Source organism: Pan troglodytes, chromosome X, assembly GCF_028858775.2.
Source record: "Pan troglodytes isolate AG18354 chromosome X, NHGRI_mPanTro3-v2.0_pri, whole genome shotgun sequence".
NCBI lineage: Eukaryota > Metazoa > Chordata > Mammalia > Primates > Hominidae > Pan > Pan troglodytes.
The window spans coordinates 25,139,141-25,165,033 of NC_072421.2; the positions used below are offsets into that span (position 1 = coordinate 25,139,141).

The 25,893-nt window shown below is 44.5% G+C and overlaps 1 protein-coding gene across 4 annotated transcripts in view; it reads right to left on the reverse strand.

Annotated features, from left to right (window-relative positions):
* Window positions 1–341: 341 nt before the first annotated feature.
* The window catches only part of PCYT1B (phosphate cytidylyltransferase 1B, choline), a 114,745-nt gene continuing 89,193 nt past the window's right edge, over window positions 342–25,893 (reverse strand). For 3 of the 4 annotated variants that reach the window (XM_520980.7, XM_054677124.1, XM_016943244.3), the window contains 3 exons: window positions 21,634–21,776; window positions 17,445–17,633; window positions 342–4,771 (listed from right to left, as the gene is read on the reverse strand). In XM_520980.7, coding sequence (XP_520980.3) covers window positions 4,559–4,771; window positions 17,445–17,633; window positions 21,634–21,776 — 545 coding nt within the window. In that variant the 3' untranslated portion in view covers window positions 342–4,558. The remainder of the gene's footprint in view (window positions 4,772–17,444; window positions 17,634–21,633; window positions 21,777–25,893) is intronic. The other variant, XM_016943245.2, reaches the window with a different exon arrangement.

Here is a 25,893-nt window from a genome sequence, read left to right on the forward strand (position 1 = left end):
AGAAGTGAAAAGGTTAGGCCAAGGTCACAAAGTCAGTTAGTAGTGGAGCCTACAATGCAGGGTCCTGACTGGGTTCACCATGTGAGCTTCCCTCCACGTGGTGCTGTTCCTAACTAGCTTTCAAGTCAAATGTGGGGCCTTTGGCAACTCCAAGGCTTTGCCCTGCTCTGCACGGTGCACAGTCACATCCTTCTGAAGGGCTGGGGCCACAGCTGGGCAGAGCCAGCTGGTGGGCCAGGACAGCTGCTACAATGCCTGTATTTTTCCCCATTGAGCTAGAGTTCATAAATAGGAACACACAGCAGCACACTTTTAAGAAACATGACAATGACACACGAAAGTGCAATTCTGCATCCCTTTATTTATAAACGAGTTGAGAATGGTGTGGTCCATTTGAGAGCAAGAATGGGATAGGAGCAGGGGGGCAGGGGACGCGCAGAGTTGGGGGAGGCTGATTCCAGTAGTTCGTGTTATTCAGCACCAGAGCAAATGCTTGGGCATAAGGTCGTGCTTTAACCCAGACAGGTCTTGTCTTATATGTACAGCATAGTCTTAAGTATGTATGCTCTACTTATGGCTTTGTCCCTGGACACATCGCAGTGACACAACAGAGGAAAACTAGAAAGAAGTCTAGAGAGGAGAAGTTGCAAATGCCTCATGAGCTATTTCTTTTTTAAAAATCTGATGGCCAAGACTAGTGCTGAACGGATGCCTAAGAAACAGGCACATCTCTGCTAGAGACGGGCTCATCTGCTTCAGCTGAGCCAGTGACACCGTCTCGCATCTCTCCCTGGGGTATGACTAGATGCTAAAATAAGTACTGAAGACGGAGAGAAAATAAATCCGTGCTCTTCCTGTCCCTCCCTCAGGGGGTGAAATAACAGTATCTAGTAGCCTAAGAGCAAAACTGAAATCCCTAAGCTGTGTCTCTTCCACTCAGACCAGGTTAGAAGCCAGGCCAATGTCTCGTGTCCTGCTCCTCTTGAGCCTGGCATTTCTTTGCCTTGGTAAGGTCCTGACACACAGGAGCATGCTTGCCAGAAGCAAGTCGTTCAGTGTGACTTATGGCACAGCAATCCCACCCTTGTTTCTTAGCTGGTGGAGGGGTGACCAGTTCATTTTAGGGTCCCCATAAGCAGCTAATGTAGAAGTGCTGAAATGAAGCAACCAGAGAGGCAGGGACCCCATATCCTGCATGGGCATTTGCTAAGCTTGGTTGTGCGTAAAAGGAACCCTTCCCTCTTCACCTGTCGGGGGTGAGTTAACACTTGAAAGGGAGCGGAAAATCGGCTGGACGCCATGGCTCATGCTCATAATCCCAGCACTTTGGGAGGCTGAGGCGGGTGAATCACCTGTCAGGAATTTGAGACCAGCCTGGCCAACATGGTGAAACCCCGTCTCTACTAAACATACAAAAATTAGCTGGGTGTCGTGGCAGGCACCTGTAATCCCAGCTACTTGGGAGGCTGAGGCAGAAGAACCCCTTGAACCTGGGAGGTGGAGGCTGCAGTGAGCCGAGATTGTGCCATTGCACTCCAGCCTGAGCAACAAGAGCAAAACTCCGTCTCAAAAAAAAAAAGAAAGAAAGAAGAAAGAACAAAGAAGAACTAAAGAAAGAAGGAAGAGAAAGAAAACGAAGAAAGAAAGAAAAAGAGGAAAGAAAGAAAAAGAGAAAGAAAGAAGAAAGAAAAAGAGAGAGAAAGAAAGAGAAAGAAAGAAAGAAAGAAAAAGAAAGAAAGAAGAAAGAAAGAAAGAAAAGCGGAAAATCACTACCCTCCCGCTCCCCTACAACTTCAGTCCCACTTTCTCCCATCTTCATAAGCTGCCCCCTTCTGCAGTCCTAAGTTGCTATCCTCCAGCCCTCAGTCTGAAGCTTCCTTTCCTCACTAGGGCAAAAAGAATCTCTTTCCTTGCTTTGTGTCATTCCTGCTTACCCCTCCAAGCTTGGGGCATATTTCTCATTCCAGCCTTAACTCACTCTTGGCCATTACAGTTGACCAGCTGGCCCTAACAAAGTGCAACCCGGTCTCCGCCTGGGAGCAGGGAGGTGGTGTGGGGGTAGGGGCTGGGAGAGACTGAGAGATGGCCAAAAAGTATCAAAAGTTGGGTTGCAGAATCCTTCCCATTCCTTCTCAGTAGATTTGCAGCCTCAAGAGGGTGGAATGTGGGGGCTCACTGCAGGTTAGGAGGGTGAGATTTAGAACCCATTTATGTGTGGTTTGGGCTCATCCCTGGAATAGGCATTAGTTATTTCCCATAATTGGCAGCAATGGTGACATTATCTGATGAGTCACGTAAGTGGCACCTGTCAGTATGGCGTGTAAGGCCTGCAAATGTATAGTCAGCCTGATACACTATTTGCTCCAGAGTATAAGATTCAGGTAAAAGTGAATCTGTCTGCCCTGGGCCATGGAGTAGGGGCACAAAGGCCTTCCCAAGAGAGTCTCACCTATAAAGTGAGGTCCTGAAATGGTTTTATGAGAGCAGATTTTCTTTATCCTCCTTTCCTCCCTCCAGGAACTTCTTTCCTCCTTTTCTCTTCCCTTGTTCCCCCCACCTTCCCTTGCCTGGCTGGCCTCATACTTCACTGCTACAAGTGCCAACTAACTCAAATGGTAGGCAGACTTGCATGGTTTGACCTGAGTGCGTGATGGAAGACAGAGACCAAATGGAAGAATGAGGCCCTTGTCCCTCTCTGAAGAGCAATATTCTGGGTGGCCCTTGACTGCAAAAAGAAGTTTTCTTCTTCACATGCCATGTTCCTGCCAGCCCTCTGTCCCATATGAGTGCTTCCCAGAGTCCTGGAGAAGGAAAGTGCCAAGAACAAAGAGGTTCCAAGCCAGCTCAGCTTCATAGTTTTGCTTCCCAGCAGACAGCACTCATCTCCAAGTGGATAGGGAGGTAGTTCAACCCCAACACAAAGGGGAAAGACATGTCGCCTTCCTTCATTGGTTGTCCCCTTGTCACCTAGAAGGCTGGTTCCCAAGGCCTCTGAAAAGGGGTATTTCTATCACAAGAGATTCTGGGCTCTGCCTACAAGTTGCTGGTTTGGGCCTCTATTCAGTCAGACCCCAGCTCTGTGTCTGACTTTACTGGCATACCCATACAATAACCCAAAGAGTTTGGTTCTATGCCTTAACTCTCCCTGCTCATTTCGCACAGGTGACTAAGGAGCAGGACCTTTGGACAACTCAGCAGGAACACTTAGAGTCTTCATCCTACTTGGCAAACCTAGGGCCAGAGATAATGGTGATACTACCTAGACCATTCAGATGCTGAGATCATAACTGAGCCCACAGTTCTCTGTAAAAAGTCTTGAGTTCTCCTTCACCCAAAAATGTTATAGGAGGCCACGAGAACAAAATACTAATTTCCTGGTTGGGATAAAACGTTTCCACAGGAATCTGGAATAAGCTTGACAAAGTGCCCAAGTCACAAGAGAACAGATGTTTCTTGAGACCAAGGATTTCAGAGGAGTATTATGGTGGAGCGCAGGAGTGGGGTCTATTATAAAATGCCACCACTATATACTCATATTGCACATGGGATACACCCGGGGATGGCATATTGGAGCATATATAGAACAGATACGTGCAGGTAGCACCCCCTATTGGTATACTATGTTTGATACCTCAAACTGTTACTTGAGGTCTATGAAACTGTTAACTGGTCAGAAATGGGAAAAGCCGTTCCATAATAGCATCCTTTAAGGAGAAGCTTCAGGAGACATTTCTTGTCCGCTAAACCTGGAGGCAAAGCAAAGCAGCTCCTCTTTTTTATATATTAGGAAGTTTTTCTTTGTTGCAGTTCCCACAGATTAAGGTAATTTCTGCAAAACAATGAAGTCAAACCAGTGATGAGAAAGTACAACCAGGAGCACATCAGGCCTTACGTGGAGTTCTTGACAAAACTGTCCTTTGAATAAAAAGTTAAGGTTCACACTAGATGACCTTTTATAACAAGCCTAAAGCAAGGCTTTGTCTATGAGCCACATTCATGGAACTGGAAGGAGCTGATGCGTTCCAACATCAGGTCTCAGTGGCTGGACTGAGGAGGTTGGAATCTGTCTTTATCTCGACTATTTCAGAAGCACTTTGCCACCTCTATTGGAAACAATTTTATTCTGGCAGAGCTGGGGTGGTGGGAGGCAACGTGCAGGACCCTTATGGACGCAGAAGTAGCAGGTTGAGGGAACAGCCGCTTCCACAGGTGGTTTACTTGGTGGGGGTGGTGGAAGGACCAAAGCAGAAGTCACCCCATCAGTGCAAGTCTCTCTAGGGAACTCTGCATCCTTCCTTAGCAAGGTTAGAGTGACTGTAGATGACGCTAAGGTTTGTGTAGGTTGTCCAGCCGGAAGTCTCTGCACCTTGCCCAACCCTTGAGCTGTACGGAGAGTGAGAGAGAACTGGTCCCAAGACCTTCCCTTAGCAGAGTTCAGGGTCTCTCTGCTGAGCTGCAGCTCCTGTGACTATTACCCTTCAAACACCACCCAGGCAACCCTGTGACTCTCGCCCTCCTCCCCATCCTGCGTGGTGCGGCTCTTGCCTCCCAGCAGCCTCTACTTTTCATCCTCATCCCCCTCGCTCATGCTGCTGATAGAGGCTGAGGCTGCTTTGGGTGAGGAAGGGGGTGAGGTTTTGAGTGGAAGCCATGAGAAGGTGGGCGATGGGGAGCGGGAAGGGGACCGGCTCCGGGTTGGGCTGCTCACAGGGCTCTGCTTCGGGGATAAGGCCTGCAGCATCCGGCTGCTCCTCTCCTGGAACATCTGCTTCTAAAGATAAATTGGAGAGAAGGCATCTGTTAACTTTGCAATCTGAGGCAGCAGCAAAACAAAAAGGTAAGGCAGGCAGGAGAGCCACTACCCCAAAACTCCTGAGCCCACAAACCTACACTCGTACCACATCCCATGTTGTCCAAGACTATGTATAGTAAGGAACCGAGTGACATTCAGGGGTAGTGACAGAAGATTACAGTCACCACTGGTTCTTTTTTTCTCTCTTTTTTTTTTTGAGACAGAGTCTTGCTCTGTCACCCAAGCTGGAGTGCAGTGGCATGATCTTGGCTCACTGCAACCTCAGCCTCCCAGGTTCAAGCAATTCTCCTGCCTCAGCCTCCCAAGTAGCTGGGATTACAGGTGCCCGCCACCATGCCCGGCTAATTTTGTATTTTTAGTAGAAACGGGGTTTCACCATGTTGGTCAGGCTGGTCTTGAACTCCTGACCTCAGGTGATCCACCCACCTCAGCCTCCTAAAGTGCTGGGATTACAGGCGTGAGCCACCATGTCCGGCTACCACTGGTTCTTAACACTCTTTCCTTCTTCCCTTTTTTTCTTCCATCTACAAAATTTAACTGAGTGTCTCTGATTAGCCAGGCAAGTAGTCATGACCTACAGACTGGAGGGGTGGCAGAAAACAAAACCCCTGACCTCATACCCTCACAGATATGAGGAGGAATCACACAATAAACAAATATGGTATGTCAGATGGATCTGTGGTCTGTGAGAAAAAGAGGGCGAGAGGATAGCAAGTGGGGCTGGGAGCAGGGCAGCTGCGATTGCAAACAGGGTGCTCGGGGAAGGCCCCACTGAGAAAACGCTTCTTGAGTGAAGAACCTGGAAGAGATAAGGGGAGGGACCAGGTGAATGGAAATCAGAGGGCAGCGCACTCCAGACAGAGCACCCCAAGAAAGGAGCATGGAACGCACACCCAGGAAGCGCAGGCAGGGCACCGCAGCTGCCTTGAGGGCTGATGGGTGGGGAGGAGCTGAGGGAGGCAGTTGGGAAGAGGTTGCCAGAGAAGGCACAGAGGGCTGTGCCATGGAGGGCCTTGGCAGCCATTGTGAGAACTCTGCCTTTCAGTCTGAGGGGACACATGCAACAGGTCCCAGGAGAGGAGGAGGCCATCATGGCAGTATGGAGCGAGCTGGTGGGGAAGGGAGAGGGGGAGGCACTGTGGGAGATCAGGCCAGATACATATCAGGCGGCAGTTTCACGTACAGTCTCCTCTGAGAAGAGAAACCTCTGGAGAATTCTGAGCAAAGGATTAACAATCTGCTGCTTGTTTTCAAAAGACCATTCTGACTGCTATGTTGGGAACAGATGGCAGTGAGGCGGGGGCAGGAACAGGGAGCCCAGTTATGAGCCTGTTGCAATATGAATCCAAGGCCAGGCGCGGTGGCTTATGCCTGCAATCCCAGCACTTTTGAAGGCCAAGTCGGGCAGATCATTTGAGGTCAGGAGATTGAGACCATCCTGGCCAACATGGTGAAACCCTTTCTCTACTAAAATACAAAAAATTAGCTGGGCAGGGTGGTGGGCACCTGTAATCCCAGCTTCTGGGGAGGCTGACGCAGGAGAATCACTTGAACCCAGAAGGCGGAGGTTGCAGTGAGCCGAGATGGCGCCACTGTACTCCAGCCTGGGCAACAGAGTGAGACTCCGTCTCAAGAGAAAAAAAAAAAAAATCCAAGTTGGTGATGGAGCCTGGCCCGGCCCAGGATGATGGCAGTGTGGTGAAAAATGGCAGGATTCCTAGCATATTTTCCCCCATATTTTTACTGAGGTATAATAAACTCACCCTTTTTAGTGTACAGTTCTGTTAGGTTTTTGTTTTGTTTTGTTTTGCTTTTTGTTTTTTGGTTTTTTTTTTTGACAGAGTCTTGCTGGAGTGCAGTGGCGCAATCTCGGTTCACTGCAAGCTCCACCTCCCGGGTTCACGCCATTCTCCTGCCTCAGCCTCCCGAGTAGCTGGGACTACAGGCGCTTGCCACCCAGCCTGGCTAATTTTTTGTATTTTTAGTAGAGACGGGGTTTCACCGTGTTAGCCAGGCTGGTCTCGATCTCCTGACCTTGTGATCCGCCCACTTCGGCCTCCCAAAGTGCTGGGATTACAGGTGTAAGCCACCGCACCCAGCCAGTTCTGTGAGTTTTGACAATGCATACAGTTGAGTGACCACCACTGCAATCAAGGCATAGGAGGGTCCCATCAGGTCCCAAATTCGCTCATGACCCTTTGGAGTCTCCCCTCCCCCAGCCACTGGCAACAGATGTGTTTTCTGTCCCTACAGTTGTGCCTTTTCTAGAATGTCATCAAAATGGAATCCTACAGTATGTGGTCTGGCTATGTTTTCATGGCAGAGCCAACGGGACTCACTGACAGATGGGACATGGGGTGTGGGAGGAACGGGAATCAAGTGACTGCAGTCTCGGGTCCAAGAAATTGGAAAGCAGTGATGCCATTTCCCAGTTTGGGGAAGACTGTGGGGTGGGAGGAGGTTTTGGTGGTTAAGATCAGTTTACCAGTTTGGGACCTCATGTGATGGTTGCTGGGTGCTTTCAGAATTGAGCCCTTCCCTGACGCTCCCCACTGGACCCCCAGTGCTCCCAGCCTACTGTGCTTGCTGCCTGCTGCTCAGCCTCCCAGACGCTGCATACCACCAACTCCTGAGCATCCTGCCTGTGCTGCCTGGGGTCTTTCAATTGCTCACATTCGAGCCTTAGCCCCCAGCCACTCAGTTCAATCCTTTGATACAAAACTGGCCCTGAAAGCCAATTCTCCTATTTACCATCTTAGGCTTTGCTTGTCCTTTGGGTTATTCATTTTACAAACCGTTACAGAGATCTTCTGGGGACCAGGTGCTACACAGGAGGAAGGGGGGGAAGAAGAGGGTAGAAGAGGTGGTCATGTCTCAGCTGGGTCTTTGATAATGCCCAGGAAGGGGTGGAGATGGGGAGTGGGTCCATGGGGGCTAGTAGAGGATGGCCTTTCTAAGCAGAGCACGCTAAGTAAGGAGTACTAAGTCTAAATTGCTTAGTGTGGCCAGAACCCCAAATGCCCATGGGGTGGCAATGGTCTGGACCTAGAGCACCACAAGGAGACTGGATTTCCTACTCAAGAAACCCAGAAAGATTTTAATCAAGGGCAGAGTCTGATCAGATCTGTGTTTTAGAAATACCTTTGGGTGTCAGCATAAAAGCAAAGAAAGAAACCATAAAGGAAAACATTGACATTTGACTACACAAAATTTTAAAACTTCTGTACCTCAAAAAAAAAAAACACCATGAAATAAGATAAAAGGCAAAAAATAGTGGAATTTTTTGCAACGTTTACCTACAAATGATAGATCTCGGTATATAGACAGAGCTTATAAATCAAAAAGAAGAAAGTGAAAAGCTTAGTAGAAAAATGAGCATATGGCCTGTATAGACAAGTCACAAGAGAAATTTGTAAATGAGCTAGAAAAACTGTTCAGCATCACTAGTAGTCAAACAAATGCAAATGGCTGAAATAAGATACATTTTATATATCAGATTGCTAAAGTTTTAAAAATTTGTTACAGCTAGTGAGGGCTCAGGAAAAGGGCTACCTTCATGTTACTGCTGTTACTGCTGGTAAGAGGATAAAACAGCAATGCCTTTCCGATGGGGAATTTGGCAATAGATGCAAAAACTTCTATTTTCTGAGGAGATAATCAGAGATGTAAGTAAATCTTTATTGTGTATGATGGATATTCAATGCAATGTATAACACACAACACTGCAAATTCTCTAACTAGGTTAGAAAAACCTGTACAACTCCAAGATGATATAATAAGCAGATGAGGAGAATCAGGTTCTTAAATAATATTTCATCATGTGAGAAAACACTCATGAGCAACTGCAAAGCCAAAATGATTTTAGAACACTATGTTCTGCATGATCTCAAGTTTGTAGAAGGAATGTACATATACGGAGATGGGAAACAGATGGGAGTGATAACCCGAAATGCTAACAGAGAGACTGCTCTGGATGATGAGACTGCGAGTGATTTTCAGTCCCTTCTTTACTTTCTAATGGTTATATAATGAATATATATTACTTTTATCATAAAAAAGCATCACAGTAGGAAGAAAGAACTCATGTAACCCATGCAAGGAGATCAGGTGGAAGGGCAGGTGTTACAATAATGACATTGGTAAGGAACTATTAAGGCCACAGGCACATCACCAATAGCACTGCCTGCCCCCAACACTCATTTTTCCTTTCTAAGCTCTAGCCCGTTACTTTGTAGAGTCCCAAGTTTCCTCTAGCAGATATAATAACAGATGATGGCTGATTGCTCAGGTCTTTTCCAGATTTAAAATTCCACACGTCTGCTAATATACCAATTATTTACCTTCCATTAAGGCATTGATAATTCTGCCAAAAGATATCAAGCCCCCCTCAAAGTCAAACAGAAAAAAAAGGTGCAGTACAACAGTACTCCCTTAGATTAAACACATTTATGAGGCAAATTCAAATGCTATAAGGATTGGGTGGTCTATTATTAACAGCAACATTTAAAAACATTCTTGAACTTCTAGCAGGCACTTTAAAATATGTGTTTTTATTACTGTAATCTTTAAGTATATTTTCTGTGGCAGCCATTAGCCCTCCTGCTGTTAATGGATTGTCAGGATTTCCATTAGAAGTTCACTTTCTAAGAAATCTACGACTTGTCTACTATAGTTTGAATCAAGCTCATAGCTGAGAACATTCTGCCTGAGGGGATGAAAGAACTTGAATCTTTAATGATAAACAACGGTGTCGCACTTCATAAAATGCAATATCCATGCAAAATAACTCCCAGCCTCAATTTGCCAGCTCTCTGATCTGTTTCTGGTGCATTTTGAAGGGTGGTTCCCTTGCAAAGGAGCGGAATTCAATACAGTCAGGAGACAGTTTGTAATGAGCTTCCTGGGAAGAAAAGCACTTTAGAAATATAACAAATAAGGAAGAGTATGCATGGCATTTTCCAAGAGTAAAGGTATTTAAATTCAGTCTCTCACTGTATTAAGAGGTTTCCATTTATAATGTTTTCCCCCAAGAAAATAATCCCATTTATAGTCCTGTCCATACGAAAGTAGTTTTCTATTTCTCTCCTATGAAGTTTTTCCTTTTAAGAAGTACTTAACATCGGCCAGGTGCGGTGGCTCATGCCTGTTATTCCAGCACTTTAGGAGGCTGAGGCGGGCGGATCATGAGTTCAAGAGCTCGAGAGCAACCTGGCTAACATGGTGAAACCCTGTCTCTACTAAAAATACAAAAATTACCTGGGCATGGTGGCGGGTGTCTGTAATCCTAGCTACTCGGGAGGCTGAGGCAGGAGAATCGCTTGAACCCAGGAGGCAGAGGTTGCAGTGAGGCGAGATCACACCATTGCACTCCAGCCTGGGCAACAGAGCGAGACTCCATCTCAAAAAAACAAAAACAAACAAACAAAAACCAGAAGTACTTAACATCTAGTGGGGCAATAAATGTCTTGACAAATGCCTTTAAAGGTTTCAGTATTTCAGATATATTCTGGTTTATCTGCCGAAAAGAAATGAAAAAGTTCCTAGTACGATCTGGTTTGGTTTGGCCCTTGGGTAAGCAAGATGAAACTCAAGGAGAGAAAAGGGCCCATGCTTCAGTTCTGGCCAAATCAATAACAACTAACCCTTACACGGTGCCCGACACAGGTGCCAGGCACTGCTCTAAGGGCGTTGAAGTGTGAGCCAGGCTGGGTGTGGTGGCTCATGCCTATAATCCCAACACTTTGGGAGGCTGAAGTGGGAGGACCGCTTGAGTCCAGGAGTTCGAGATCAGCCTGGGCAACATAGTGTGAGACCCCCATTTCTACAAACAATTTTGAAAAACTTAGCTGGGCATGGTGGTATGCACCTGTAGTCCCAGGTACTCAGGTTGAGTGGGGAGAGGGCCTAGGTGGGAAGATCGCTTGAGCCTGGGAGTTCAAGGTTGCAGTGACCCATGATTGTGCCACTACACTCTAGCCTGGGCAACAAAGGAAGACCCTGTCTCAAAAAATATAGATTTTAAAAATGAAGTATGAACCAATGTAATCCTCGCAACAGCCCTATGTGGCAGCTATGCTTACTTTCCCCATTTACTGATGCTATGACTAAGTCCCAGAGAGGCAAATGAACTTGCCTTAAGTCACCTACCCAAAGAGTGACCTCCTGCTCATGACCACCTCTCTTGTAATTAGCCAGTTGCATAATAAGAAACTTTTCATGTTTATTCACATTTTACTTGTACCTTTGTTTAAGGATAAAAATTTTGGGCCGGGCGCAGTGGCTCATGCCTATAATCCCAGCACTATGGGAGGCCGAGGTGGGTGGATCACTTGAGGTCAGGTCAGGAGTTCGAGACCAGCCTGGCCAACATGGTAAAACCCCATCTCTACTAAAAATACAAAAATTAGTCGGGCATGGTGGCATATGCCTGTAGTCCCAGCTACTCAGGAGGCTGAAGCAGAAGAATCACTTGAACCCAGGAGGCAAAGTTGCAGTGAGCCGAGATTGCACCATTGCACTCCAGCCTGGGCGACAGAGCAAGACTCTGTCTTAAAAACAACAACAACAACAATCTTTTTTTAAAAAAAGATAAAATTTTTTAAACTGTCAAAGTCTCAGGTGGGAAATCTAATTCAGATCCACAAACTATATTTTGTAGCTCTTTTCTCAAAATCAAAAATCTTAAAAATTAGCAGTGCCTAAAATTAGGATGATTATTTAAAAAAAACAAACAAACAGAAAATAACAAGTGTTGGTGAGGATGTGGAGAAATTAGAACCCTGTGCATTGCTCGTGGAAATGTAAAACTGTGCGGCCACTATGGAAAACAGTAAGGCAGCTCCTCAAAAAAATTAAACATAGAATTACCATGTTGTCCAGCAATTCTATTTCTCAGTACATACCCAAAAGAATTGAAAGCAGAACTCAAACACCAATGTTCACATCAACCCAAACATCCATCAATGGAACAATGGATAAAAAAGATGTGACGTACACATAAAATGGAATATCATTCAGCCTTCAAAAGAAAGAAAATTCTGACACATGCTACAACATGGATGAACCCTGAAGACATCATGCTAAGTGAAATATGCCAGCCACAAAAGGACAAATGCTGTATGATTCCACTCATATGAGGTTCATAGAGTGGTCAAATTTATAGAGGCAGGAAGTAGAAGGCTGGCTGCCAGGGGCTGGGGGCAGAAGGGGATAGGGAGTTCTTGTTTAATGGTTACAGTTTCTGTTTGGGATGATGAAGAAGTTCTGGAGATGGATGGTGGTGATGGTTGCAGGACAATGTGAATGCAACCATTTAATCCCACTAAACTGTGCACTTAAAATGGTTAAAATGGGCCGGGCACAGTGGCTCATGCCTGTAATCCCAGCACTTCGGGAGGCTGAGGCAGGCAGATCACCTGAGGTCAGGAGTTCAAGACCAGCCTGGCCAACATGGCAAAACCCCACCTCTACTAAAAATATAAAAATTAGCTGGGCATGGTGGTGGCGCACGCCTGTAATTCCAGCTACTCGGGAGGCTGAGACAGGAGAATCGGTTGAACCTGGGAGGTGGAGGTTGCAGTGAGCTGAGATCACACCATTGCACTCCAGCCTGGGAGACAAGAGCAAGGCTCAGTCTCAGAAAAAAAAAAAAAAAAAAAGGTTAAAATGGTACATTTTATGTTTATGAATATATGAATATATTTGTCACAAATTTGTTTTTTGAGGCGGAGTTTCACTCTTGTTCCCCAGGCTGGAGTGCAGTGGTGCAATCTCGAGTCATTGCAACCTCCGCCTCCCGGGTTCAAGTGATTCTCCTGCCTCAGCCTCCCGAGTAGCTGGGATTACAGCCGTGTACCACCATGCCTGGCTAATTTTTATATTTTTAGTAAAGATGGGGTTTCACCACGTTGGCCAGGCTGGTCTTGAACTCTTGACCTCAGGTGATTCACCTGCTTCGGCCTCCCAAAGTACTGGGATTACAGGCGTGAACTACTGTGCCTGGCCACCAGCTGACGTCTTAACTGCAACTTCATGAAAGACCGAGTCAGAACCATCCAGCTGGGCTGCTTCCTGGTTCCTGACCCTCAGAGACTGTGAGATAATAAATGTTTGTCGTTTTAAGCCACCAAGTTTTGAGGTAATTTGTTACCACCAAAAGCTAACTAATAGGCATGGATACCACACTTTCTGTTTGCTGAGAAAGCCTAGAGACAGCAGTACAGTAGAGGGCTGAGAGTGCCTATCATAAATCTAGATGGCCTGGTCTCAAGCACAATTCTGGCAACTGGCATTGTCAAAGGCCTTAGAGGGATGTTGGTAGACCTCAGTTTCTCTACAGTGACACACCCCGACCAAAGGAAAATGAAGCAAAATGACTGCATCATGTGGACATTCCTATGGTGAAGGATACAGACATGACCAGGAGAAAGAGCCTAGCCCCAGGCTCCATCCTACCGCCTACCAACTCCTGTGAGACCACGGGAAAGTTTCATCGTATAATTTTGTAGGCCTTTGTCTATATCTATATATTTATCTATAAAATGTACCTTCCTGTGTGATTAAAATGGGTGGTGGGAGGCCAAGGTGGGTGGATCACTTGAGGTCAGGAGTTTGAGACCAGCCTGGCCAACATGGTGAAACCCCGTCTCTACTAAAAATACAAAAATTAGCTGGGCGTGGTAGCACATGCCTGTAGTCCTAGCTACTCGGGAGGCTGAGGCAGGAGAATCACTTGAGCCCGGGAGGCAGAGATTGCAGTGAACCGAGATCGCGCCATTGCATTCCACCTGGGGTGACAGAGTGAGTGAGACTCCATCTCAAAAATAAATAAATAAATAAACACAAATAAGTAAATAAAATGGGTAGAATAAATGTGCAAGGACATTGAAAAAAGAATTCAACCTGCCATACAACTTTTAGACAATATCATCATCATCACCTTCTTATTTACTATCATCATCATCATCACTACTTTCTACTCAGAGATAGCATGTAAGGGCTTCAATTTTATATTGGCATCCTTAATGTCAAATATGAGGTCACTTGGGGAGACTTAAGAGACTATGGCCAGGCACTGTAATCCCAGTGGCTCATGCCTGTAATCCCAGCACCTTGGTGGGCCAAGGCAAGAGGGTCTCTTGAGCCCAGGAGTTCGAGGTTACAGTGAGTCATGATCACACCACTTCACTCCAGTCTGGGCAACAGAGTAAGACTGTATCTCTACAAAAAATTTAAAAATTAGCTGGGCATGGTGGCACACACCTGTAGTCCCATCTATCTGGGAGGCTGAGGTGGGAGGATTGCTTGAGCCCAGAAATTTGAGGTTACAGTGAATCATGATCATGACACTGCACTCCAGCCTGGGCAACAGAGTGAGACCCTGCTTTAAAAAAGACTATACCACAAGGAGCAAATTCAAATATTCCCTGGGGCCAGATGGGCTGCATAAATGTGTGAGTCAGGTTAGGGAAGGGGAAAGGAGCAGCGGAGCAAGGTGTGACTATGGCAAACAAGAGCTCATGCCTTCCCTAAAATAAATTTTAAAACATTGTTAAGGGCAAAGCACACTACGTCTGCGTACTGAATTTGATCCACCAAACACCAAGTTGTAATGAAGTCCTGTACCTAGCACCATAAGCAATAAAAGGCTAAAGCTATCTATCTGCTTATCATCTATCTATCTGTCTACATACACACACACGCGCGCGCACACACACACACACACACACACATATATGGGGTGGGGGATTTAGGCCTTAGCATACAAATCCTTTGCAGATGCTGGAAGGTTCTGTGAATAGGTCTTCCTCATACATCCATTCATTCATACATTCATTTAACCCAGAAACATTTGTGGAATACCCACTATAAGTTACATACTATGCTGCATACCAATCTCATTGTACCAGAACTTGTATCTTAAATCCTTCTATTTTGTGCCTTTCCAAGTTTGGGTTGTTTGTAACAGTACTGTATTTGCCGGTAATACAGATCTTCTATTTTAAGAAATGAGTTCCAGTCCCAAATTCACAAATAAGGAATTATTATAATAATAGCATATTCATGAAAAGCAAATTACTTATCTTGGCGTTTAACATCCTTGTAACTATTCCTGTATTTTTAACGTCAACAGAAAAAAAGTAATGTCTTAGTCTGGCTGATATGGTAAATTAATGGTAATAACAGTTTTGACGCTAATAGCAAGTTTTAAAAAGAAAAACCTCCAGTCTCTAAACTGGGTTTCATTTCTTAAAAATCACCTTGGCTTGCTGTCATCAGACTCCCAAGAACAATTCCAGCTACTATTTCACCTTCACTGGGAGCCTGAAATGACTAAGGTCTATAAAGTTTTCATCAAATTGTATATATATACACACACACACACATATACACACATACACACACATATATATACACATATATACAAACACACACATATACACACACATACACACATATATACATACACACACACATATATTCACACACAGAAATACACACACACAGATATACACACATATACACACATATATACACACATACACGTACGTTTACACACATATACACACATGTTTACACACATGTACACATATATACACACACATATATACTCACACATATACACACACATACACACACACACACACACACACACACACACACACATATATATATATTTTTTTTGAGACAGAGTCTCTCTCTGTCACCCAGGCTGGAGTGTGGTGGCATGATCTGGCCTCACTGCAACCTCCGCCTCCTGGGCTCAAGCAATTCTCCTGCCTCAGCCTCCTGAGTAGCTGGGACTACAGATACGCGCCACCACACCTGGCTAATTTTTTTGTATTTTTAGTAGATACGGGGTTTCACCATGTTGGCCAGGCTAGCCTCAAACTCCTGACCTCAGGTAATCCATCCACTTCGGCCTCCCAAAGTGGGAAATTACATTTTTTCCCTGCCGTTACTCACTCCAAGTGGAGAAAACATCCACCCTCTTGAGTTACTATACCAGCTCTTATCAGCAGAGACAGGTTTCTGAATCCCTGTAAATGAATGAACACCTACATGGTTTCATTAAAAACCACTAGCTGTTTCTTCAGAGCCTGCAAATTAGTTGTGAAAATGATAACTATTAAAATACACACTAGATTAAATAGAAAATTTCATACCATATGTCATAGAGACGAGAGAACAGGGTCTGTACTTTGTCTGTTTTTATGTTCTTCTTTATGCATAGTGCCATGCATAGACAAAAACATTAAGAAATGTACCAGGAATTAACTTATCTGAGCTGAAATTTTTAACAGGCCTGGGGAAAATGAAAAGGAGCCCAGCCCTTGGCTCCTCCACTCTTGCCAGCTCTTTCTAGGAGTCTTTGAAGGCTCATGCAGTCCTTGTAAACCTTTCACCCCTCTCAGACTCAGCCGATAGGACATGGTTGGCCTATAACACCCACCTCTATAATCACTTAGAGGCTGCCAGGTGTTAAGCAAAGCCTCTCTCCCAACTTCCCAAACATTGTTCTTTTTCTATTACTAATTGAGTGTTTCACTTTTAGATAATCCTATAATGAATGAGCTCAAACAAGCAGAGGTAGCAGTGACAACCCGTCAATAAAATAATTAAGTCAAAGTGGATTTTGGTAGAGACTTCTCATATTATAATAGGAAATCCAGGCTACTTAAAATCAGAGAAATCAAATGGAATTTTTTCTTTTTGTTGTAGGAGGAAATTTCGTTTTTAGTATCTCTTTCATACAACCCTCGTCAACCCTTTAGCGTCTCTAAAGTAAACTTTTCGAATCTCTTTTACAGACCCCTCATCAACTCTCCTGACAATAGTGGTATTTACTTGGGAAGGGCATGCACAATAGAAATACCAATAAAGTACCAGTGGAGGTTTCCAGAATTTTCTTTTCCCTTTCCATAGTTATCATTCAAAGTTGTTCAGATTTTAGGCAAGGAGACCCTCTACATTTCCTCTCAGTTTTAAGATTCAGATCATGTCCTCAGTCCCCAAAGACTGTTGTGCCTTATCCCAACACTTGCATGTCATGAAAAACCAGGGGAAAATCAGGGCACGATGGGCACAGATGCAGGGCAAACTCCTACTTCTTCTCTCTCTGTCTTCCAACCAGTAAAAGAGGAGGGCTCCTCACAACAAAAACTGACTGACGGAGTACATTTCTTTGGATTCTCCTCCCCAAAACATAAATGCCAGTAGTTGATCCAAGATCCCATGATCCATGTCTTGTAACACAAGCTCCGTGCTGCCACTAGCCCACTTCATCTGTACTCCCAAAGTTTCATCATCCCCAACTGGGAGACTGAGATGAGCGACAGCATCAACCCCTGAAGTAAGAGACACTCAAGTGATCACCAGATGGCTTCCAAGCTCTGGATAAGAACTAGAAACTGAAACTAGACCTGGCTTTGTGTGCTACTGGGTGCCATATTGACGAGTAAAGCAGAAACTCAGTAAGGAAGTGACATGGACTTGAAGTCATTCAGGCTGATGCCTAAAGTAGAGGGCATGCAGTGGATCTGAGATAAGGGGCACCCTTGAGTGGCTCCATAAAAAGGAGGATAAACTGAAAACACTCATCATTGTGAGGTAAAGTGAAATAATTACATACCCATGCTCCATCAGGTCCAAACAGTTCTAGGAAGTTGCCAATGAATTCCCTTGACTTCTCTTCCCACTTTTGAATTAGATCATGGCTCTTTTCTTCCACTCTGTTCACAAATTCCTTTGATCTTTCCTCCACATTCTTGACTTTTTCCTTCATTTTGTCCACTTGGTTCTGGAAACGGTACCTCTTCTCCTGGTGAAATTTTACAGGAAAAAAAAAAAACAGATTTATCCAAGAGGACATGAGAGAGATCAATCATTCACATTAAAGGTCATATTTTATTCCAATTTGTATTTGTTCCTAACCTGAAGAGTCAAGATGTTGCCATTTCCCAAGGGCTAGGTTGATGGAAAGGCACATCTCTTGTAAGAAAAGTCATCTGCCATTAATCCATTTGGATATGTAAAGGGAACTACAAGTGGTTTTAGTATCTTCTTTCTTTTAAATGTCTTTGAGTTGGATTCACTTATATAAGAGGAGAATAAAAAACACACAGTTGTCTTTTGTTGTGCATAGATATTGGGCAAATAACCCCGTTCAATTCTGCTGGGACTTAGACAAAAGTATGAATTGTGCACACAATGACTATTCAGAAGCTGCCTGAGTTTGCTGTTTTACTGGGATATGGTTAAAACAATATTGCTTGAAATAAGTGGGCCATTGACTGGGCCTTAGAACCTATGTGTTATACTAAAATTTCCACTGTAATATTTTCCACTATGCTAATTTAACTGTATTGATTTCCTTGGTGGTGATGAAAGCTTTTGTGCTGATAGTTTCTCTAGACTCAGATTTTGTTCTTCTTATAGTCTTTCTGCAGCAATGTCTACTTATGTGCTTGGAAACCATCGTATGCTGGGCAAGTCACATGTCACCTCTAAACCTCAGTCTTCTCATCTGTAAATTGGGGATAATAATCATCCCTACCTTAGGGTTGCTGTGACAATGCATGCAAAGTGCTTGGCACAAAGGCCAGCATTTAGTAAATGCTCAGTGTGTGTTGGCTGTTTCATTAGTATTAAGTGGCAGAGGCATTTGTCTGTGTTACCTGATGAGAGCAGTATTAAAACCATGAAAATAACATGAGGCTCTTCCCCCATGAAATCATGATGTTTCTCCTAAAGGGGTAAGGCTTATCATTTTTCTTTACTATGTGGGACTAAAGTTCATTTTGTGTTTCAGAATTTTATTTTTTTGAAATGGAGTCTCGCTCTGTTGCCCAGGCTGGAGTGCAATGGCATGATCTCAGCTCACTGCAACCTCTGCCTCCCGGGTTCAAGTGATTCTCATGCCTCAGCCTCCTGAGTAGCTGGAATAACAGGCACACACCACCACATCCGGCTAATTTTTTGTATTTTTAGTAGGGACGGGGTTTCACCATGTTGGCCAGGCTGGTCTTGAACTCCTGACCTGAAGTGATCCACTCGCCTCGGCCTTCCAAAGTGCTGGGATTACATGCATGAGCCACTGTGCCTGGCCTGTGTTTCGGAAGTTTTTGAAACACCTGGAATATTGCAAAACTGGGTCAAGAGTCCTTGATCTCGACCTTCCAAACCTTCCTGCAGCCTCAGGGTGGGGCATGAGCTATGTGTGTTGCTACTGAGAGCTATATATATACATGTATGTGCTATGGGAGGTCACTCTGTCTTCCGTTACTTACTAGGTGACCTTAGGTGAGTTGTTCAACCTCTCTGGGCCTCTGTTTCCTCATCTCTATGTTGGACATAGTCATCCTACCCACCCTTGTAGGCTCATCATGAGGATTAAATGAGATGATCCAAGTAAAACACTTAGATGAGCATATGATGAGTTCTTGGCAAATGTTAGCTGTTGCCTTTATATCACTCTTTTCCACAGTTCATTCTGCACTGGAAATAGTTACTATATATGGCTCTCAGGGCAGCACAGAATAGCTGAATGAGCACTGGGCTGGGAGTCATGAGACTGGGAAGTTGCTGCTGCCTCTACCTCTCCCTGACCTGAAGGACCTTGGCCAGGCTCCCTTTCTGGGCTCAGCGTTCCTCATCTCTAAATTGAGGGACTTGGACTGGGTGACTGACTGGCATCAGGTCCCTGTCACCTCTGAGGTTCCGTGATTTGTCTACACGCCCATGCAACACATTAGATTTCATCTCTGAACTGCAGCCAGGTTTGTCGTCACAGGAAGGCAGCGAGTGCATCCGAACTGCCTGCACGGTTCCTTGAGCTAAGTGGCTTATCTAAACGCCGTTTAAAGAGAGTGAGCAATAACTTTTGAAAATGGCTTGACATGCTTGGATGGTTGACCGAATTCAATTTGAAAGAACAGACAGTTTAATTTATTGAAATAACCAGGGCTTTATTCTCTATCAGATACTAAATAATCACTTTGACTGAATTATGTTCAGCCACTTGTTCCGGTGCCACTCAAACCCGACATTTTCCGACATTTCCTGACATTTTGTTGCCCGGCTTATATGAAGTTACAGAGCCTAGACTCTCAACACTCCCTGCCTTGTGAGGACAACTCATGATCAACGATTCACAATTAATGAGCCCCTCCTATTTTGAAGGTACCAATGATCAATTGTGTGAGCTATTGGATAATTATAGCTGCATGTAATTTTAAGTATCTAGCTTTGAAGATGAATCATCCTTTGAAAATACAGCGTCTATTTTGGGGGGTTAGAATTCTGTATGTACAGAGGGTTCTTATTTTAATCAAAGATATCGGCACCTCACAGCCCAGGCAAATACAGTTGCTCAGAATCACTAACATCATCTCCAGCAACTGGGCTGCCCTCTTCGCTTTTTAACAGCTTGTTTTGCTTATTTTAAAGATTGTTTTTATTATTATTATTATATAAAAATGGCATCCTGAGGGAATCTAAGTCACTGTTAATGTTCTTTGTCTACTATAAAGACACATGCACATGTATGTTTGTTGCAGCACTATTCACAATAGCGAAGACTTGGAACCAACCCAAACGCCCATCAATGATAGACTGGATAAAGAAAATGTGGCACATATACACCATGGAATACTATGCATACATAAAAAAGGATGAGTTCATGTCCTTTGCAGGGACGTGGATGAAGCTGGAAACCATCATTCTCAGCAAACTAACACAGGAACAGAAAACCAAACACCGCGTGTTCTCACTCATAAGTGGGAGCTGAACAATGAGAACACATGGACATAGGGAGGGGAACATCACACACCAGGGCCTGTCAGGGGGTGGGGGGCTAGGGGAGGGATAGCATTAGGAGAAATACCTAATGTAGATGACGGGTTGATGGGTGCAGCAAACCACCATGGCACGTGTATACCTATGTAACAAACCTGCATGTTCTGCACATATATGCCAGAACTTAAATATTGTTTTAACAGTTGCTCTATTATTAAACTAACAGCAGTCCTGTGGGAACAATATGGTAGAACTACAAAAGGAAGCCAAAGACTTTAGGCTTTATTTAAGCAGCTGTAATTTCTTTGGACAATGAAAAATGGCCATTAAGGTTTCTAATGAGCATCTGTAAGGCCTTAATCAAATGAAAATTTTAAAACGTTAGAATAAAAAAGTTTCTCTGGGTTTAGCTTTCATTGCCTCTTCCCTCCTCCCTTTCCTTTCAGCAGAAGATAACTCTTGCCTTTTACAAGGGGCAGATCTCCCAGAAACCCTTCAATCAAGTCTAAAAACTCTAAAGAGAGAGTTTGGGGTAAGAGGAGGGAAGCAAGGAAGCACCTTTATAAAATGTGAAGCTCACTACCTGTGTTCTTTGGTTAATTTATGTTACCCCTGTAGATACTGGTTTTGTCATCTGTAAAATGGGGATAATAATACATCATGGGTTATTGTGTGGGTTAAATGAGAAAATAAATACAAAGCGTTAAGGACACTGCACAGGCATGGTGGCAAATGCCTGTAATCCCAGCTACTCAGGAGGCTGGGGCAGGAGGATCACTTGAGCCCAGGAGTTCAAGACCAGTCTGGACAACATAGTGAGACCCTGTCTCAAAAAAAAAAAAACAAGTTAAATCAAACTTAAAATATTATACATAGTGAGACCCCATCTCTACAAAAAAAAAAAAAAAGAGAGAGAGAGAGAGGGAGAACACTGCATAGCACTTAGTAAGTGCTCAATAAACAGCAGCACTGGTGGTGGTGGTGTGGCATGGTGGTCTTCAGAGGGTTTGAGGTGGCATGCTTACATTTATAAAGCTGACATTCAGTTCCTTGGCTGTATACCCTCTCTGGAGGTTACGTCGGGCATAAACATCATAGTCACGAACAATTCTGGTAATGATGTCCGATGTTGAGATGCCTTCTGTTCTCTGCGTTGGAACGAACATCCCTGTTCAAGTAGAAAAGAGCGGATAGAGGAAAAATTAAGATCACCTCAGTTGACCCATCTCCTTTAATGGTCCCCCTTTACAGGACAAAGTTGGAGCTCCTGGGTATGCCAATGAAGACTTTACGTCTGGCCCCAAGTGACTCTTCCAGCCTCAGTTCCGTGGAATTCCTCTCTACCTTAAATGCTACATGTTCATCATCCCAGACCTGTTTCCAGGACATACCATGTACTTGCCTGGCCCCTGCTGTTTATCCATGCTGAGCCTTTCCTTTCTGCCCTGGATACCCCCTCCCTGCTCATATTAACTGCCAAGCTCTTCCTCATCCTGCAAAGTCCAGCTTCAAGGTTATGCCTCTGGGAAGTCTTTTCTGACATCATCAGGCAGAATCCACAACATTCAGAACCTAACTTATCTTGCATTAACAAAAATATTGGGCCAGCCATGGTGGCTCATGCCTATAATCCCAGTACTTTCGAAGGCTGAGGCAGGCAGACCATTTGAGTCCAGGAGTTCGAGACCAGCCTGGGCAACATGGCAAAACCCTGTCTTTACAAAAAATACAAAAGTTAGCTGGGTGTGGTGGTGCACGCCTGTGGTCCCAGCTACTTCGGAGACTAAAGTGAGAGGATCACTTGAGTCCAAGATCAAGGCTGCTGTGAGCAGTGACTGCGCCACTGCACTCCAGCCTGACCTTGTCTCAAACAAACAAAAAAAATTAAATATTTGTCTCCATGTAGAAAATGAACATTTTGAAAGCACTGATAGTGCCTTAACTGTCTTTGCATCCCCAGCACCCACCTCAGCCCATGTGTCTAGCACATGGAAGGTGCTCAATAAATGCAAATTGAGTGAGAAAGTAAATGAAGACTAACAACTGAGTCAATGAATTAGATCACAGCAACTCTGCTTCATCTGCAAGGAAGTCTGCTCACATTATACTAAAGGAAAAGAAGAAAAAGTGTACTATTTGTGTCGTCTCTGATCTAAAGGCATGCCTGTAGGGATGGTTAGATGATTTATCTTCCTAAGAACAGTCTACTGTACATGGTACTTTCACCACTCAAAGGCCCTTTCATCTAGAATATGTGGGGCTGAGTAAAAATAAACAAGCACAGAGGATGCCAAGTTCTAATAGAAGTTCCTTAAAGTCTTCAAAGATAAATGTGGGTATATCAACAGATATAGAGCTATAAAGAGGTCACAAATATTAACAAAGGCAAGAATCAGGTTTATGCTTACACTTCTGTTGTGAACTGAAATGACATGTTGTTGGCAACTGAGATCTTTCTATCCCATATCATTACAGCAACTCAGTCAGAGGCATCAGGCATGGGACAGTATGATGGACAAAGCCTGGGGACAAGGGCACTGGGTTCTTGGTTTGTAGACGTGGGCAAGTCACTCAAACCCTCTGAAGGCAAGTTACTTAACTGTAGTCTCCTCAGCTGAGAAAAAGGTGATTGGACATGATGACTTGGGACTCATCTGTGCCATTTCTTTCTCTCTCACTTCCCACATCCAACCAAGTTCCCAATCTACTTCTTAAACGTTTCCCTAATTCACTCACTTTCCTCCATCCTAAACCAATTCAACACCATCTTGGTCAAAGATCACAGCAAGAACCTCAAAACCAGTCTCCAGCAATGTCATTTTTGTCTGCCTCAACCCAGAGAGCAAGTTCTACAGAGCATTCTTAATAAATGCAAGTCAGAGGTCTGCTCAAAACCCTCCACTGGCTTTCTGCTCTTCTCTGGATTCAGAGTCAAATCCTTAACTTGGCTGTGCAGTAGCTTGCATGTCTCTTCCCTGTGCTTCTCTCCAATTTTATCTCAGACCCTCTCCCTTTCACTCCCTAAACCAAGGTCCCCCTGCTATACAACTGCAGGGGGGGACTGCTGTTGTATTCTGTGGAGCTGTGCAGTAGGCTGACCCTGCCTCAGCCCAGCCATGCTGGGTTTCTTCAGTGTCCTGAAAGGGTTGGTTCCCCTCCCCTCACTCTGCCACAGACACAATCTTTACCTGGTTAATTCCTGGGCATCCACTGGGCTTCAGCTTTAGTGTCACTTCCTCAAGCAAATATCTCAACCCTCAGACTAGGTCTTCTGGTGTGTTGTTCCTTCCCATGGACCACTCCCCTTCCCTCCAAATACAGCAAGATCTTTATAAAATAACTTGTTCAACAACTGTCTTGTTGACTATAAGCTACACTAGGGAAGGGATCACGCCTTTCTCGTCCTCTTCTACATTCTCAGCACTGGGTGACAAACAGGCACCATAGGAATATTTCTTGAATGAATGACTAGATGAATACTGATCTCTAAGTGCCCTTCCAAACCCAGTTCTCTCTGAATGTTTCCATCTTGCAGCCCCAATGAGGGTGTCTCTTTGGAGCTTTCTTTTGATGTCATTTGCACATTTATAGTGTCAGTAGCAGAGTGGCACTGCTGATGTTGGAGACAAAACATCCAGTTTCTTATGTTCCATGGTCAGAGGACAGTTGGGGTTTGCCACTAGGCCAAACACTTCTTTTATCACTTTCTAGGAGGGAAGAATCCAACACAGAAAACCAAATGGAAGGCAGAAGATGTAACCATCTAAACACACGAACATAAATAGCACCCAAATTGACCCAGCTGTGCAGGAGGCTCTGGTGGGTGGGGGAACCCTCAGACGACATCCCCACCTTTGTGGGAACAGTGGGGAACATTCTGGTGAGAAATCCATCCCATCTTTCAGCAGGCAGATATTTTACCCACACCCCTCCTGCTGAAATAATAAGACGATTCTCTAGTGACTAATGGATTTTAGCAAGTCATGTAAGACATTGATGCCATGAGCTTACCCTTTCTTTGAAGCCAGAAGGTGAAGTCTCTGTGTTTGAGTAACTGAAAGTAGATTTGGCTTAGGGAGAGATTTGCTTTGGCTGGTTGGGAGGTAGGTCTCTGAAAGAAGCCAAGTCCTCTGTTGACATAATGAGATACCCGGCTTCCTTCAAATCCTAATTATTGCTCTGCTAAAAATATTCGGTAATGAGCATGATCAGAGAACCTTTTTTATCATGCTTTTCAGAATTGCGGCATTTGGTTATGGAGCTATTTTAAGAAGCAGCAAAGCACATGTTAATGAAGGAAACTTTCAACAGTAGTAGGCAATATTAGAATGGTGATGAGTAATGTGGACCTTACAGTCTATTTAATTTAAGCTCCATCTTTTCATCCAGCTTTGCTAGAGGATTTTGACACATAGTTCTGACAAGCAGAGCAGAGTGTTGTAAAGCTTAAGTCATGCCCTTGATATCCCTGGTTTCATTTAAAGAGACTTTTGACTTTCAAAATAAGCCATGATTTGAGTATGAAAGCCAAATATGGATGCTGAGGCCATTTCTGAGCATCTTTCTCCCATGATGAATTCTGGCCTTCTCTACCTGGGTCCCAAATAGATCATTACTGTGATTCTCCCTCCTGCTAAGGAATCAGCAGAGCAGATCTGATGGAGCACAAGGAAGGGTCCTTGCACATAGGAAAAGTTACATCGAGTCTTAGCCTGTGCTACTAGGGCAAGTAAAATGCTACCTGACTATTCAATTTGGAAAGGGCATTGTGGTGGATTAAAGATGGCCCAATTCCCTTCCCCTGGAATCTGGGCTGGCCTCAGTGACTTGCTTGTACCAAATGAATGTGGCAAAAGTAACTCTGTGTGACTTCCACGACTAAGTCAGAAGAAGCCTTGTGGCTTCTGTCAAGATTGCTTTCTCTCTAGATATTACCTTTCAGCTGCCATGCTGTGAGAAGCCCAAGCAACATGAAGAGGCCACCTGTATGCCCCAGTGGCAACTGCAACTGAGCGCCGTGATCATAGCCAGCATCCAAGGCCAGCCACGTAAGTGTACCACCTGGGAGCCCCAGCCCAGTCGAGCCTTCAGATGACCACAGCCCCCACCAACATCTGATTACAACTGTTTGAGAGACCCCAAGCAAGAACTACCCAGCCAAGCCTCTGCTAAAATCCTGCCCCACAAAATCATGAGTGAAATCAAGAGGCTCTTTTAAGTCACTAACTTTAGGAGTCACTTTCTTATGCAACAATAGGGATGCTGGATTGCTAGAGTTAGAAAAA